This window comes from Musa acuminata, chromosome BXJ1-9 (genome assembly GCF_036884655.1).
Source record: "Musa acuminata AAA Group cultivar baxijiao chromosome BXJ1-9, Cavendish_Baxijiao_AAA, whole genome shotgun sequence".
Lineage (NCBI taxonomy): Eukaryota > Viridiplantae > Streptophyta > Magnoliopsida > Zingiberales > Musaceae > Musa > Musa acuminata.
Genome location: NC_088335.1, coordinates 43,684,211 through 43,699,975, shown reverse-complemented (window position 1 = coordinate 43,699,975; position 15,765 = coordinate 43,684,211). Strand labels below are relative to the sequence as shown.

The window sequence follows — 15,765 nt, the reverse complement described above, 5'->3', positions numbered from 1 at the left end:
GTCAAATTATGGCCTAATGGAATATGAATGACAAACTTGCAAACCAAGAAACTGCAAACGACTGCAAAAATAGATGCTCATTGTCCATAAAGGTAAAAGAGGTGATGCCCCTTTACATTTTAATTTTCAGAACTAATCGGGCCGAACTCAAAAGGAGGAATGCTAAAACCGAAACAACAAGTTCTAAGAACAACATGATTAAGAAGTTTGCAGATTAATAGAGATTACATATACCTAATATTGCCAGCCGTATAAAATCTAGTGAAAGATGGCTGCAACTGGCTAAAGACTCTGCATCATTGAAGAAGTTCTGACCTTCCACAATAATTGAAGAACATTACACCTTTGCTGCATCATGATCCATCGAGTTGCCAGAAATCTGAACAGCAGGATTGGCCGATATCTCTGAACTAATCATAACTGTTTCTGAACTCAAACCACCAGATGCATCATCGGTCACACTTGGATTTACATTTACATTGTCCACATGAGCATCTGCGTTAGAGACACTACCATCTACTACAAGGTTGCCAGAGTCGACCAACTCCAACCCAACTTGCTGCTCGTCATCCTGAGCCATCTGACCGCCTATGTCAGAGGCAGAAGCTTCATTTGTGTTTTGCAAAGACAAAATAGGTTGTGTCATTGATGCAGTAACTTCTTGATTACTGACATCTGAAATTGTTGCATCCTCCATGCCAACTGAAGCACCAACAACATCTGAGTTTAAAACACCAGAATCAGCTTGAGGAATAACAACGGTGCTTTCAACCAGAACAATGGGGAGCATGTTGTCATCAACTGGGTTCAGAGTCATCTTATCATCAACCATCATTTTCTCTTCGGTCACAAGCTGAGGCATGTCACCAGACACAATAACACTATTGGCAACAGGCATCTGCTCCTTGAGATCATCCGTACCATTAGAAATAATACCCACACAATGGGTAGCTTCACCTTGAATAGGCTCTTCGTTAGAAGTGCCATCTTCAGCATGATCTGAATCAAGATGATCCTTCTTATCTGCCAGTTCCTCATTCATTGCATGATTGTTCGCTGCCGTTTCTTCCCGAGTAACATTTTTCTCAGCAGCTTCCTCCACAGGAACAGGATTCCTTGCAGCAGCTTCCTCCTCAAGAGCACGATTCATTGCAGCAGCTTCCTCCTCAAGAGCACGATTCCTTGCAGCAGCTTCTTCCTCAAGAGCTCGGTTCCTTGCAGCAATTTCTTCTTCCATACGCAGCCGCATCTTATGTTCCTCAAACAGCCTTTTAACTCGATCATGCTCAGCCAAGAGATCCCCATAACGATGCTGTAGATTCTGTTCTAGTGCTTTTTGCTTGGTGACTTCTTCAACTAAGCTATTAACTCTGTAAGTAGCTGCTAGCAGTTCCTGCTTTTGTAACACTTGAAAGCATTCAAGTTCTGTTGCAGCGGTATCCACTTGCTTGAATGTGGCCTCCACCTGTGACCATAATTTTCCAGCCCTTGCCTGCTCATTCAGAAATGAAGAGAATTAAACTGATATCAGGCTGACAATGAGAAGCAAAGAATCACGAAAAGGAAATGAAACGGCAAAATTTTTGGACAAAAATAGTTTTCAGTATGTTTAAGCATCCAACTGGTCTTTCACCGAGACAAGCAAGGGTACAAAATTTTATTAGCATCGTTGTCAATAAAATCTTGTTCGAAAAATTTAGGCAAAATTGTCAAAGTCACATGACATTTCAGGGGAAATAAATACTATATTGAAAGCAGAAAAATGATTATAGCATACTTGGTAACCATGCGTGAGAATTTTAATTTTCTGTTCAAGTCGTGTTGCCCTCTTTGCTTCATCATCCATTCTCTTCTTCACAATCTCAAATTCATTTTGTAAAGCAGCAAGTTTCTCATTGTTCCCAGCAACACTTGCAAGACCATAGGTACTACGAGCAGGAAAAAACATGAGATCTTCCTGGCATGCATCACGTGCTTTGACAAAATCATCAAAAGACTCATTCTCATGCCCCATCACCACTCGCAAAAACTGAATTTCTTCCTTTATCAAAGAATCAGCCTGCAAAAACAGCGAATAACAATTACATAATTTCCGATGATGTGCAGGCTTCCACAAGAATTGAGGCATAAACAAGCAAGAATATCAAAAATATGAAGTTGTAATTTTGGAATGAAAATTGCAGATATATCACTTTGGAATAAGTTTTCTGTGTAGTATATATAGAGAGACAAATTTTGTAGCCGGACTATGGAAAAGTACATTGAAAAGAGGTACACGAAACTATATATATATAGTAGACAAGAACAGAAGCAATGTGTGTACCAACAAACATGATATTGGTTCAGCCACAGAGGTCCATTAGGCTTAGAGAGAGAATTTCAGCCAAGAGAAACATACGATTGCCAGAAAATAGCCATACAGGTGCCTTACTTTCCCTTTGAAGTTTTCCAAGAAATCCAATTGGAGTTCAACCCTCGTACAATCAGAGGTTACACAAGCAGGGACTAAATTGCTTAGAGAAACATTTAAATGTGTTACAATGAAAGGTGCAGGCTAGCACCTCATGAGCAGGATTTGGCTTCGACTAAACCTGCTAATGGCTAACTTTGCTCAGTAAGTCATTTACCAGTACAAAAAGGATTAGACAGCCCTGTCTGAGAGCATACAACTCCAGATGAATCCTGTTCATATTGCTAGACATATTCAAACAATAAGAAAATCAGTGAACAGCGCCACGGACACAATGAGGAGCTTAGTAGCTGTTTTACCAAAAACTATGAAGCAAAAGGAAAAGTTGTTAGGGAATTGATGGAAGTCTAATATAGTTAGGATTAGAAAGAGCCATGCAAACTCTTCCACGAAACTATTGTTCCTCTTCAGAGTCTTGAGTCTTATGAGGCATCACTAAACATACTCAATGAGAATGACTGGAAATCAATCCCATGAGTTCTACGAGGAGCACAATACCGGTATCACCAAAAACTATGAAAAATGGTAAAAGGGAAAATGTTATTGATGGAAGTCTGATATAAGTAGGATTAGGTTTACTTTAATCTAACAGAACTCTTGTAACCCTATCCTCGAACTACAATTCATCTTATTTATTTGTCCAGCATTAAATAAGTTATTTTACTTTAGTTTTAACTTATAGAGGCTTTTCTCTTCCTCCGCCTAGAGAAACACCAAATACGAGATGTCATCCCCAACAAAATGCTGATATCATTAAAATAAAAACAGCAAGCTCAGCCTCAATTCTTCTACAGCTTCATTTATTTCCTTTTTAATTTCTCTTATTTTTCATGTTCTCTCAACAAGTGACAAACTTATGTATATTTAATTAAAGAACAGTGTACTGGCTCTATGTTTATACTTATTTTATTTGCAGGATCAATTTGGTTATCAAAAAATGGATACTGTTAGATGTCTTTCTTTTTAAAGTGGCACTACCAAAGTGAAAATCAAAAGAACACTGGTATTTTTGTGATGTAAAATTGTTTGATCGGAGTAACTGAGAGATGACACAAACTTCCTAGATTCTCTCTCTAACCATAGACATTAACATCACAGGCCATTCTTGAGAGGCCAATCGACGTATCATCGAAAACTGTTAAATTTTATTCAAGTAACTAGAAAATGGGGGCCCAAATGGTCAGCAATGCAGACTTTTAGAGTTGGCCGTCCAAACTGCTAGTCAATGATCATCGGCCACTGGTTTCCGAGAGGGCACTATATGACCAAAGAATGTTATCCCTGCCTTGAATTTCCAAATTCCAGATTGTATTGGTGTATGGCTGGGGATTTTTAATACATATTAGCAGTTTAACCTGAAATACTCAACACCATTATCCTTGAATTTAACCCAAACCCCCATATTTTGGGCAGATGACAGGAATCACTATGATGCCTAATCTCAGTTGGAGATTAAGATTGTTTGAATGAAATCCTACGAGTTCAACATACCTATTAAGTCTTCAGGCCAAATAGAACCTTAGTGGCCAAATAATGTTACTTTCTTATTCCTTTTATCAGTATTACCAAATTATTGCTATCCAATATCAAACATGAGTTTTGATGATTAATATGACCGCCACCATCTCAATTTATTCTTATATAGTTAAGGCCTGTTAATGTCATTGATGAGAATAAACATCATGAATAAATTCTGTCTAATAGTGCTTTTCTAATCACTGTAATTGTGCACTCGATTATAGATTCTACATTATAATTAAACAATTTAAATACTTTGCATGATATGGATGTGAATCATGATTGTATACAAATAATCACAACCTCTCAAACACTGATCAAATCAACTGTTAAATTTAAAGGCACAATGCTCCCTTTTAGGTTTTCTCCTTTTCTTTCCCTGTACTATTCAGCATGCAGATTCATTTATTGCATTTAAATTCTCCAACTTACCAGAAAACAAAACGAGCCTAAAAGAAACAGCATAACAAAGAGAGAAGAGTACTCTGCCCCCAAAACCTCTTTTAAGAATTGTGGAGCACAAACCACAAGATCATTAACAACTTAGTAATCAAAATGACCAAATTACTTAACTAAACTAAGAAGGTGATGTTCAACAATCTACATAGCATGGTTTCAGATATCAGTCAGTACGCACCATACCAAGCAATATTTATCAGTACAACCAAGGATCAGTAACAAACCACGTGGTCCAGACCATTTTTTTTAAGGTGATATTGGATGGTGCAATATTGGTATACCAGTGGTACAGGTTGGTATCCATCTTGACTATCAATACCATACCAGTCTGGCAGATTACTGAAACCGACATTAGACCGAGTTCCAAATCCTTGGTCCTCAGCATGCTAATTATCAAAGTGACCAAGAAGGTGACACATAATCTTGAACCAGATATCCCAAAAAAATAAAATTAAAAGGAACAACAACCTACAAAATACAAATGGCCTAGTGACTAAATACAAATAAATGAATTTCAGCAAAATCAAAAACAGAAGACTAAAAGCAGCAACATACCTCCTTCAGCTGATCTTCTTCCAAATCTTCAAGTTCAGGTATTGCAGAAGATTTACCATTTGCCAAATGCTTGGTCCCTTTCTTTTTCTTCTCGTCTGTTTTATCATCAATTGGATACTTAGCATTGTCATGTTCTAGCAATACAAGAAGTTCCCTATTTATCATTTCATCAGCCTGCTCAAATGGAGTAGGGGGAACAAACGAGCTTCTATCTTCATCACCCCTCATCAGCATCTTCTTGATAATCTCCAGTGAGGCAGTAGGAGGTCTAGGAAGCTCTCTCTGAAGCACTTTGGATCGCTTCCTTAGCAAGGCCTCCTGCCTTGCTTGTTCTTGTGCCTTCTCCCTGGCTAATCTGTCGGACATATCCTCTTCGACCTTCTCCTCATATTCTTCATGCTCCTCAGGAATGGGTTGGATAACTATCTGATACTCATTCTTAGGTTGTGGAAGATTGTTTAAGCCAAAACGCAAGTTTCTTTTCAGCTCAGCCTGCCGATGCAGCTCCATCTTTGCAGTATCCTGCATTTCAATATCTTCATTTATGTGAAGTTCATCCCTGAAAGGAGTCCCCTTTGGTGTTATACCAAAAGAATATCCATCTCTGGAAGGTGTCATGCCAATCCTGGGGGTAAGACCCGGTCCAGGAGTAGCCGAAGGAGTTGCCATGGGATTCGGAGTTTGAATTTCCCTTTTCCTTGGTGTGACTCCAGAGAAATCTGAAGGGTGTAACTCTGGATTCTCCCCACCAAAAAGAGGCGTCTGAGATTCTCTCAACCGTGCAAGATTTTCAGCCTCCATCATAATTGCATCACCTTTTCCACCTGGAGTTCTCTGTGGGGTTCGCAAGGGAGTAATTCCCGGTCTTGGAGTCTGAGAATAATTTGCAAGGAGAGCATGTGTGGCACCACTACCTTCATCAAGCTCCTCATTGGCTAAAACAAGATCACTTGCATAACCCATTTTTGCAATCTCCTCCAACTCCTGATCTGAAATCTGAGGCGCTGGCAGCATTAGTTTGGACCTCTTCCTGACTGCTTCTGGATCATTAAGTTTGTTAACTTGCAATATTGCAGAAGGGGCATCTTGTCTTTGTGCAATCTTGTTTCTGGCAACGTCTTGCTTCCTTAATTGTGCTTCAATGTCAGCCCTCCTTTTCCCTTCAAGTTCCTCAATTGTTGTTGGAAACTTAGGTTGTTCCACGGGTCTCTCTTCTCCTGAAACATCAAAGAATCCTTGGGGAGGTCTCTTCTCAAAGGGTATTTCTGCATTATAATCAATTCCTTTCCTCTTCCTCTTCCTATGCCTTGTGTCAATTCCAGCTGCTTTCAATTCTCTTCGCTTCTGCAAAGATGCAAGCCTCCTTGCCTCTTCAAGCTGTTTCTCCCTTGCCTTTCTTTTTGCCTTCTTGCCTCTAGTGTTAGCTAACCGAGCACGTGCTTCTGAAAGCATTTCCTTTTCATCCTCATCCATATCCACAGGATCAGGACGTGCAGGTTTAGATTCAGGATTGGGATCAATCTCTCCTGGGCGCAACTTTCGGGGGTCATCACCCGGTTCATAGTTCTCATCTTTTGCACATGCAGCATCAAGCAGCTTTTCATAGCGTTCAAGACACTGGGATGGTGTTCGACCCACAATTGGGGCAATTGTTCTCCACTGAGTGGGCATAAGCTTGGCGAGATGAAGCAATTTCTCATCTTCTTCCCTTGTCCACTCTGTCTGGTAGATCAAACATAAGTTCAATTGTTAGTTATTTATGTCAGAAATACAAAAGAATAACTAAATAAGCATTAAAATCTATAAGTCAAAGAATAAATACAAAAATGAATCATCAATAAAAAGCTAATTCCACCAAAAATTTTAATCTTTCGTATTATCCTAAGCTAGAGTTCATATGAGTGCAACGTATATTTTCTGAAACGGAAGGAAGTGAAAAGAAATAAAATGAATACAGCAGACATGGATCTAAACTGTAGTACAAGAAAGAATAGTATTTGCTGCAACTTTTTAAAATAAATCACAAACATGCAAAACCAAAAAGTTGCAGGAAAAAAATATAATCATGACCCTTAAACTATGGATGACTCAGCAAATCACAACATTAAGAAGATGAGTTCTTTCAAGGCTGAAGATGGAAAATTCAACATAAATCATGTGCTTCTTAAATAAATTATGATGAAATCTTGCTCATGTGCTTCTTAAAACAAATCATGATGAAATTTTGCTCCAATCATTAGAACCACAGAGAACGTCGACTCTCATCTTATATGCAACCAAAACTAACCATTCCAACATTTAAACGCTCCACCCATGTGAATAATATCCAATATAAAACCAAACTTTTACTGCTTGCTAGTGTTCCGACCGATCATCAAAATATGTTATATATTCAATAAAACGAAATCAATTTAAACAACTGAAGAAGAAGCAAAAGAAATACCTTCTTGATCGATGGGTCAAGCCACTCATACCATCTGGCCTTGCATTGCTTGGCGGACTTGCGGACAAGAAGGGAAGATATCCTAGCCCACTGGTTCTTCCCATACTTCATGACCGCCGCTTTGAGGATCTCATCTTCGGTGTTCTTCCACACACCACCCTTTATCATAATCCTCATCTTGCCGGCTGTTTAGTTTCCCCCTTCTTCCTCCTCGTAGCCTAGGGTTCGTCTAGAGTTCTTCCAATCGGAAATAGAAGGGAGGATCTCTCTTCTGGGACTGGATGTATCTTGGATTCCTGCTAGCGTTCTTGGAGCTCTAGGGATTGAGTTGGATCTTTGGCGATCTCTCTCCTAGGGTTCTTAAAATCGACGAAGGTGAGAGGAGGAGAAAAGGGATAAGAAGAAAGAGGACTCACCGGCAGCGAACCAGTGACCGATGGCGGCGGGCGCAAAGGCTGGGACGGTGAGGAGGGTGGACGACCGGAGGAAGGGGAGACGAAGCCCGGGCACGGAGTGGGTTGTGCGACTCAAACGAAGGGGAGTGGGAGGCGGCGATGTGATGGCGATGTTATATACTTAGGAGCGGATACGGATTTGGGTAAAACCGTATCCGTACCCGTATCCGATCGGTGTCCGAACACAGTTTCTAATTTCCATTATAATATTGATGTTATATGTAACACTATATGTGCTCGAGTGAGCTGCTTTACATAGGCAAATCGATTTAATGATAAATATTCTTAAGAAAAAATAAAAAAAAAGTTACATATATATATATATATATATATATATATATATATATATATATGCATATAATTAACAAAACTAGAAAAAGATTAGATTTTAGAAAGAATGCCTTTTGTGAGAAGCATTCCATGTCTTACTATTCATTTTATCTCTACTGTTAGTTCTCTCTCTCTCTCTCTCTCTTCTCTCTCTAGTAATTCAAAAAGAAAAAAAAAGTTATGTTAAGAATAAGTTAATAAATTATTTATTTTTTTAATATTTTAAAAATTAATTTAATTAAAATAATTTTGTTAAAGAATAAGTGACGAAGATGAAATTCAAGTTTACGATCGATAATCTGTCAAAGTTTTTATCTGTTAAACTAGTTAATATCTTCAAAATTATATCAAAATTTCAAACTCCCAATCTTTTGTAAGTAGATTAAGTATATCACCACAAGATGTTTTTTTTATAAGTTATCTTATATCAAGAAAAACCAAATAAATGGTTTTTTTTATAAGTATGATATATTAATATATTCATGGTTTATTATTCATTAATAAATCTCTCTTTTATGTAGCCTTTTGTAAGCCAAATCTATTGATCATTAATGCTAGTAAATTCCTTTTGGTTTCCTCATCAAATTATTAATTTTTGTTCTCAACATTCTTTATCTAATAATTTATTTGAATTAAGTTATTTTCTTCTCAAAATATCAGAATTTAGTACAATCTGAGAAAATAATATTTTTCTCTCCCAGACAAGTTTGGGTAGTTATATGAAAATTGCATGTGAATCTCACAAGCAAAAGAAGCCAACCAATTGACCCATTACTTCCTTACTTCTACATATTAATACTTTAAATCCTAAACCATATTGGCATATCCCATAATTTTATGACCTCCATGAAATGACAGATTAATCATTCATGTCACTCGAAGCCTCAATTGATAATAATTAATGCAATGAAAAGTTGAATAAGTAGAGAACAGAAACTATCAAATGTTCTTGGAGGTAAAATACTTAGTATTCTAATTTTATATCAGCAAGTCATATCATACATACACTGCTGTCCAACTATATGAACTGATGTTCTTCCCAGAATGATCTCAAAATTCCAAAAATAAATATTGGCAAGGATAGGGATAATTACTGACTATTTCTTGTCGAATTGATTTGTAATTGGCAGATTGTTCTTAGTGACAACAAGAGCTAATTTTTTTTCAGTAGACAGCAGAAATATATGGTATTGTAGAGAAAAACATCATGCTTGGACATACCAATGAACTCTATAGGTTATTTGGTATCATTCAGCAACATTGTTTGGACACCAGTGTATAGGCACAAAATCCTTACAGATATGCTCAGAAACAATGTATCAAAACACAAGGTGTAGGACTATTTTGTTCAATATGCATCACAACATGGAATAAAATTGGCTTATCTTCTTCAAAGGCAAGACTCCGTTCTGTAGAAGATGTAACGAGATCAAGGAATTGATACTTGAACAGGTGCATGCTTGGCAGGATGCTCTACTGCTACAACCCTTTAAAAGGTCTCAAAGATACTATCAAGCCGTGTATCAATTATATTCTGTGTTCCTGTTCAGCAGCAACTTTCTCTTTCGTCTTCGATCCCACATCACTTGCAGCCTTGGCAACTTTGTTGAATGCACCAGTTACCCAGGATGCTCCGGTGAAGACATACCTGTTCTTCATGATTGCAGATCCTGCAACACTTACTTTCTGCTCAGCTGCAGCAAAGGCTGACTTAGTCTTCTCGGAGACCTGGAACTTCTGATCCATTTCCTTGACCTTTTCATTGACAGCTGAAGTACCCATGCTGATCTTCTCAGTCAGGCCAATTTTTTTGTCGAATGATGAAACCTTGGCGCTAGCTGTGGATGTGAGTTGGTGCTTCTCATCGAAAGCTTTTGCTTTGCCGATAGCATCTTTGCCTAGAATAAAGCCCTTGGCGAGCATACTGGTGACAACATCTTCTGCTTTATGAGAAGCAGATTCACCACCACCAGTGACTTTGACCTCTTTATTCTAAGAAACAAACAAGCTTCATCACACAGTAAAAAAAAAGAAAGATGGAATAATGGTTCAAGAGAAGGCATGTGTCATGCACTCTACCACAGTAGGAGCTGAAACAGTTACAGGTAATTGGTATTCTGGAGCAGGTGTAACAATAACAGAGAGATCAACTATTGTTGCCCCCTGTACAATGAACAAATGACATCTGAGAGAAGAAGATTTATAACCAATAACAGAAACACAAACCAAGGTCCCTTTGTTGGTTCTACAGAACGCAGTACAACTTTGAAATGAAAAATTACTCTTTTTTGAAACATTTTTTAGATAATAGATGGCTAATTATATTTGCAATAGTTTACAGACAAAAAAAAAACAGAATCTCCTTCTATATCACATGTAATCACTTACTATCCAGACCTAGTTTACATAAACAACCATATCTCTTAATACTTGAGATAATTTAGCATCTGATGGTGGACATGTGATATGGACAGCAAAGCAAAAAGAGAAGAAGATGTGCATGCAACAATAGAAAACAAAAATCTCAGGAACGCAACTTAATATGTATGCATAAATTTTGTATGAAATGAATCAAGAATACAAATTCTTTGATATGAGTTAACTGAAAGGGCAGTAACGATCTCAAGAAAGAAAATAAAGATCTTAAGAAAATTTACTGAGAGAAGAAGAGCTGTTTCTGCTCCCTGTGAATCTTTGAAGGTAACATAAGCAATTTGAGACCATTCATCCGCACTGTTGAAAATTGATGGTGAGCTAAGATTGTCCAAACACCAAAAAGTCATCATAAAAGAAATATGATCATTATCAACATGAACCTTTGCATCTCAACATATTCGATGTCCCCAGAAAAGGAGAAGAACTCTTTAATATCATGCAATGATGCACTCAGAGAAACATTGCTGACTTTCACTGTCCTTGCCTGCAATGCATACACTAACTGGTATCAGAAAATTTTCATCAAATAAATGAAAACAACAAAAAAAGAACAATACTAGATTTCTTGTAGATTTTAAGCATGGTACATAATCTGGTTAAAGCACAGGAAATACACTCTGTATCTAGAGTACCAGAAGATTAATCATATTATGCAATAAGAAGGGCACAAAGGAAGGACCTTTGACTTGCAATTTAACTTATCATGTTCAACAACAATAACAAAACCATGATACCCTAAGCATTTGAGGTCGGCTATATGGTTATTTTACCATTATTAAGCTATGTAAAAAGTCATATTTAGTTAAAGGGTATTTAAATCTCTATTTATAGTTTCTATAAGATCTTTTTAGGTCTTCCTCTATCTTTCCTCATACTATGCTGCCACTCTTCGAACTACGATATCTACATGCCTCCTTAGCACATGCTCATACCATGACTTAGATTTTATGCCCTCAATTTTTTGTTAATTCTCAATCAACAAGCTTATAGTTGGATGTATATAAAGTGAATAAATGTTGTTACTTCATTATCCATTTATCATATGTCAACATGAACAGGAAATTACTACATAGTCCAAAATGGTTGAAATTTGTCTGTTACCAACCTATATCGATCAGTAATGGTCGGATTTCGACCGAAATCAAACAAAAGCCTAGACTGAATTGGTTCCAACGGTCAATTTGATCGTTGGACCCATTTGAATGCCTACTTAACCCCATTCCTCCCCTCTCTTTCACCCTATTTCAATCTCATATCTTCTAACTCTCTTTCTCACTCAATCACTCTCTTTTTCTCACATATTCTCACTCTTGTTCAATATCAATGGAAGAACCGTTTGAAACGTGCCACAAAGTTGGCCATCAATGTTCAGAAAAGATAAATCCACTATCCATTCCTTATTTAGATTTTTTTACTGAAATAGAACTAAATTTGCATTTAGTTCTAATTAAAATATCCTAATCTAGGTTTTTTAACCTAATTTTCATATATTTTCGGAGATTTTCTTGACATTTTTTGGAATTGTCGGCATGGTCCGACGTACCACGTGTCAGTATGCCGTACTGGACCAGCCAAAGACCAACACGGCAGGCCGGCCGGCACGAAATTGCAGTCCTTGATTACAACACCTTTTAAGATCTATGAATAAAGTTTCTCCACAAAACAATTTCATAAGTTTTGAGAAAGACCATAGTTTGAGTTGCTTATCAACAATATGAATATTCACATATCATTGTCGATTTGAGAGTCAATGATGCTGCAGATAGTCTGCCTAGCTTGGCAGACTGCACAAGAGAACATTTTTTGGCATAATAATCTATCTGCTGAATATTCTCATATTTTAAGCCTGGTACATTTAATAGAATCAACTCCTTTTCAAAAAGTTCAAGCAAACACCTCTTCCATTAGTTACAAGAGCGAACATATCTGATTAGGCAAAGAAAATTGATAAAACAAAGAAACAAATAGATTGAATGATTAGTTCTAGCATTAAGGAAATAGTAATGATCCAAAGCACTTCCTTAAGCATTACACTATTTCGGAAATCTAAGGACTCAACCATATGAATATGTAAAATACATGTCACCTTGATGTGGTGGAAGTCATCAGTTCGAGTCTGATTATCCCTAAACTCAATCAGATTTTTATACTTAGACTTGCTTCCCCTGCCACCGGAGTAACAACCAGTTTTGGTATGTTGGGAGACAACATTGTTGCTGGGCTAGTTTTGGAAATGTTTAAAAGCCATTCCAGTAAACTGTCCTCTTCCCTTAATTACAACAGGTAATATGTCTGATTAGGTAGAGAAAATTGTTAAAACAAATAAAGAGGGGACTACATATTGTAGATCTCATGGGTTTTTGATGCTTAGTGACATGGCGGATCAGAAAATCTCATCTTTTGATCTGTTGTTTTTTGAAAGCCCAACATAATTGTTGGAGGCTTCATCTTAAAGCACAGAGGACTTTTCTGATCCACTTAGGCAATGAAACTTGAATCTTAGGTATAAAAGATCAAACTTTGACATAAGTCAAACAAACATCGTCCACAAAAACGACACCCCCTCTTTTCTCCTTCTCTCTTGCAGAAGTTGTAGATTCAGAACGTCAATTAGTGATATCAAGACAGTCTCATTATTTCCAATTCTCTGAATCATCTCAACACATAAATCCCTAAAAGCAAACCTCAATAAAAGCGATCTAAGCACTGAACATAGAAATCAAGATTCAAGAGAACCAAGCAGCACTCACCGACATCGGAGCTCCTACTGCTGCCGCTAGCGACGAGATCTGCAGGGAGGTAGCCGCGAAAAGAAGACCTCCAGCTGCTAAGGAATCGAGGGTGGGCGTTTACTTCAGGGCGGCGGGGTCAACAAGAATCGGTGGGATCCGCTCCAACTACCGATTTCAACGGTTGGTCACAACAACCAACGGCGAGTGGAGCGGGTCCTAATGAACGGTTCCGGTATGGACATGTACACGATCGATTAAAGAAACGTCTGTAGAGGATCCGCTTTCACAAAGGAGCTCATACCCGTCGATGGCCATCCTTTGCACGGTGGATCTCACATTCAATCTCTATGCGACCGTTGCAATGGCCGTCCGATAGAGACGCACGGTCGTGACGGGGGACCGTGTCGGGGCACGTCAACAACGCGTTTCTTTTGGGTACAGTTTGACCGTATGGTCTGACTGTAGCCAACGAAGCCGTCTTGCCCGTCCAATTCCATCAAGCTTGGGTCGATCGAACGGTGACGGATGGTCCAACCCCGGACACTACCTCGGAGCCCTCTACACTCTCATGTCAACTTGGAACCTTAGGAGACTAAAATGGCTAACGTAATGGAAGCAAAAACATCTCCATGCTAATATGGGAGATCGTTCGGATCACAATGCTTGCGAAGTCATCAAATAGGTTGACGAAAATGTTGCATGGTTGCATGGGATTCTATTCTGTACGTAAGCCTCGTTGAAGGAGGCTTAACATGAAGAAGAAGGAGTATCAATCTTGCATTTGAATGCCTTCTTCTCAAAACACGTCTCATGAATCTGATCAGCAAAAGAACAAAACATCACTTCGTGTTTCTTGTCTGTGTCTCGAGAGGATCCCATTTGATTAAACAGTCAGACAACATCACAAGCACGTATACATGTGATGGTTTCCAATGTTCTGTCAAATGAAGCTATAGCTTCTTCTTATCACCGTGCAGAGTCTTTTTCTCCATTGGGATTCCCATATCGCAAGCTTTGGGGACATGTCACTGTGTTGGAATCTAAGTTCCTATTGAGCATATCACAACAATGAAGAAGTCATGTGATGTTGCAGTGTGTGTGTGTATATATATATATATGCATATAAGGAGTCAAAAGATCCTTTAGATATGAAACTATGCTCTTTTAATTCTCCTCAGCAAAATTTTCTGTGGAACGGTTGCTGTCCCACATCTATCATATTGTGGAATCTCGATATGTATGGTTTTGGAAGTGTAGTTTGGATTCAGAAACCTTTGTTTACTTCTTGTTTCTCACTCTTCTGGAATGACTTCCTTTTTATGAAGATGATGATTGTGTTTACTATGAAAGATGGCATTAGAATTGCATCATTAAGAAGCAGAAACAACAACAAACACAAGGTTCCAAAGTCAACCTTCCTCATTATCTCGATCATTCAAAGAAGAGTGTTTCATCTGCAGTGTCTCCAGGAAAGAGGTTGTACAAATTTGATGTCCTCTTATTACCCATTGCAGAAAACCATCAACTGTAAAAGAAATGAATCTTGATGAGAAGGTCCTCCCAAGTAAATTTCTAGTTCATGATGGCTGCCATGATCACAAGAACTCCTTTGGTTGGTTCTTGCTGTGCATCTTGCTAATCATATGATGGTAAGTTTGGGATTGGAGAGTAGATCTTTTATCCTACTACTCAGGGACATGGCTTCTGCTCATTCATGCAATCAGGAACTTGTCATAATGCTTAACAGGTCATAGCATTTAGCATTTGATTTATAGGCCCTATAAGAAGAACAAGTAAGGTAGGCCAAAGTGCACCATCAGAAGTAGCTCATGGTTGAGAGGAGACAGTAAATTAAGATTCTCCTTTTTGCAACAATATATCAGGAGATTGATTTCAATATACAGTGGGAAAAATGCTTAACATGTGCCCTAAGAGCAAGTTGTCTGCAAGTATATATTTGACCTGTTATTTTTATGAATTATCCTTCAAATTTATTAGAGTTAGATGCATCAATGTCACACTTTAGAACAGTTATCAAAATGTCTTTATGAGAGGAAGCTAAAATAAGGAGGAAGAACATGGTGTAGTTTACAGTCTTGAAGATGATGATAAGGAGCAAATGAAAATATTTCTCATGTAGTTGGAAATAAGCCTTCATTTAGCAGAAAATTAAAGAATAGGTTGAAGAAAATTCCAGTAATCTACAGTTAGTGTGTTTTAGAAACAGAGAATTGGATTCAGAGAAAACTCCTACTGAAGTGTTCTCTTATCCAAACCTAATGCAGCACAAGAAACCTTTACATGGAGTGGCTACCACCAACACAGACAACTGTGCTTGTGTTCATTTCTTTGGGTTAGCATGATTGG

At 38.0% G+C, this 15,765-nt stretch overlaps 2 protein-coding genes across 4 annotated transcripts; both read right to left on the bottom strand.

Moving 5' to 3' along the window:
• Positions 1-62: 62 nt before the first annotated feature.
• Positions 63-7,979, bottom strand: LOC135593663 (cell division cycle 5-like protein). 3 transcript variants are annotated; one of them, XM_065083871.1, is made up of 5 exons: positions 7,862-7,979; positions 7,446-7,741; positions 5,003-6,724; positions 1,778-2,059; positions 63-1,492 (listed from the first exon to the last, which is right to left on the bottom strand). In XM_065083871.1, the coding sequence occupies exons 2-5, from the start codon at positions 7,620-7,622 to the stop codon at positions 338-340; spliced, it is 3,336 nt and encodes a 1,111-aa protein (XP_064939943.1). In that variant the 5' UTR covers positions 7,623-7,741; positions 7,862-7,979; the 3' UTR covers positions 63-337. The 3 variants fall into 3 exon arrangements, with proteins under 3 accessions (XP_064939943.1, XP_064939941.1, XP_064939942.1); XM_065083869.1 differs by having other exon boundaries at positions 7,446-7,796; positions 7,862-7,978; XM_065083870.1 differs by having other exon boundaries at positions 7,446-7,752; positions 7,862-7,978.
• A 1,462-nt stretch (positions 7,980-9,441) lies between these two features.
• LOC103998752 (binding partner of ACD11 1) lies at positions 9,442-13,551 on the bottom strand. Its single transcript, XM_009420320.3, has 5 exons — positions 13,417-13,551; positions 11,047-11,150; positions 10,888-10,963; positions 10,310-10,393; positions 9,442-10,222 (listed from the first exon to the last, which is right to left on the bottom strand). The coding sequence occupies exons 1-5, from the start codon at positions 13,420-13,422 to the stop codon at positions 9,758-9,760; spliced, it is 735 nt and encodes a 244-aa protein (XP_009418595.2). The 5' UTR covers positions 13,423-13,551; the 3' UTR covers positions 9,442-9,757.
• Between the last annotated feature and the right edge of the window lie 2,214 nt (positions 13,552-15,765).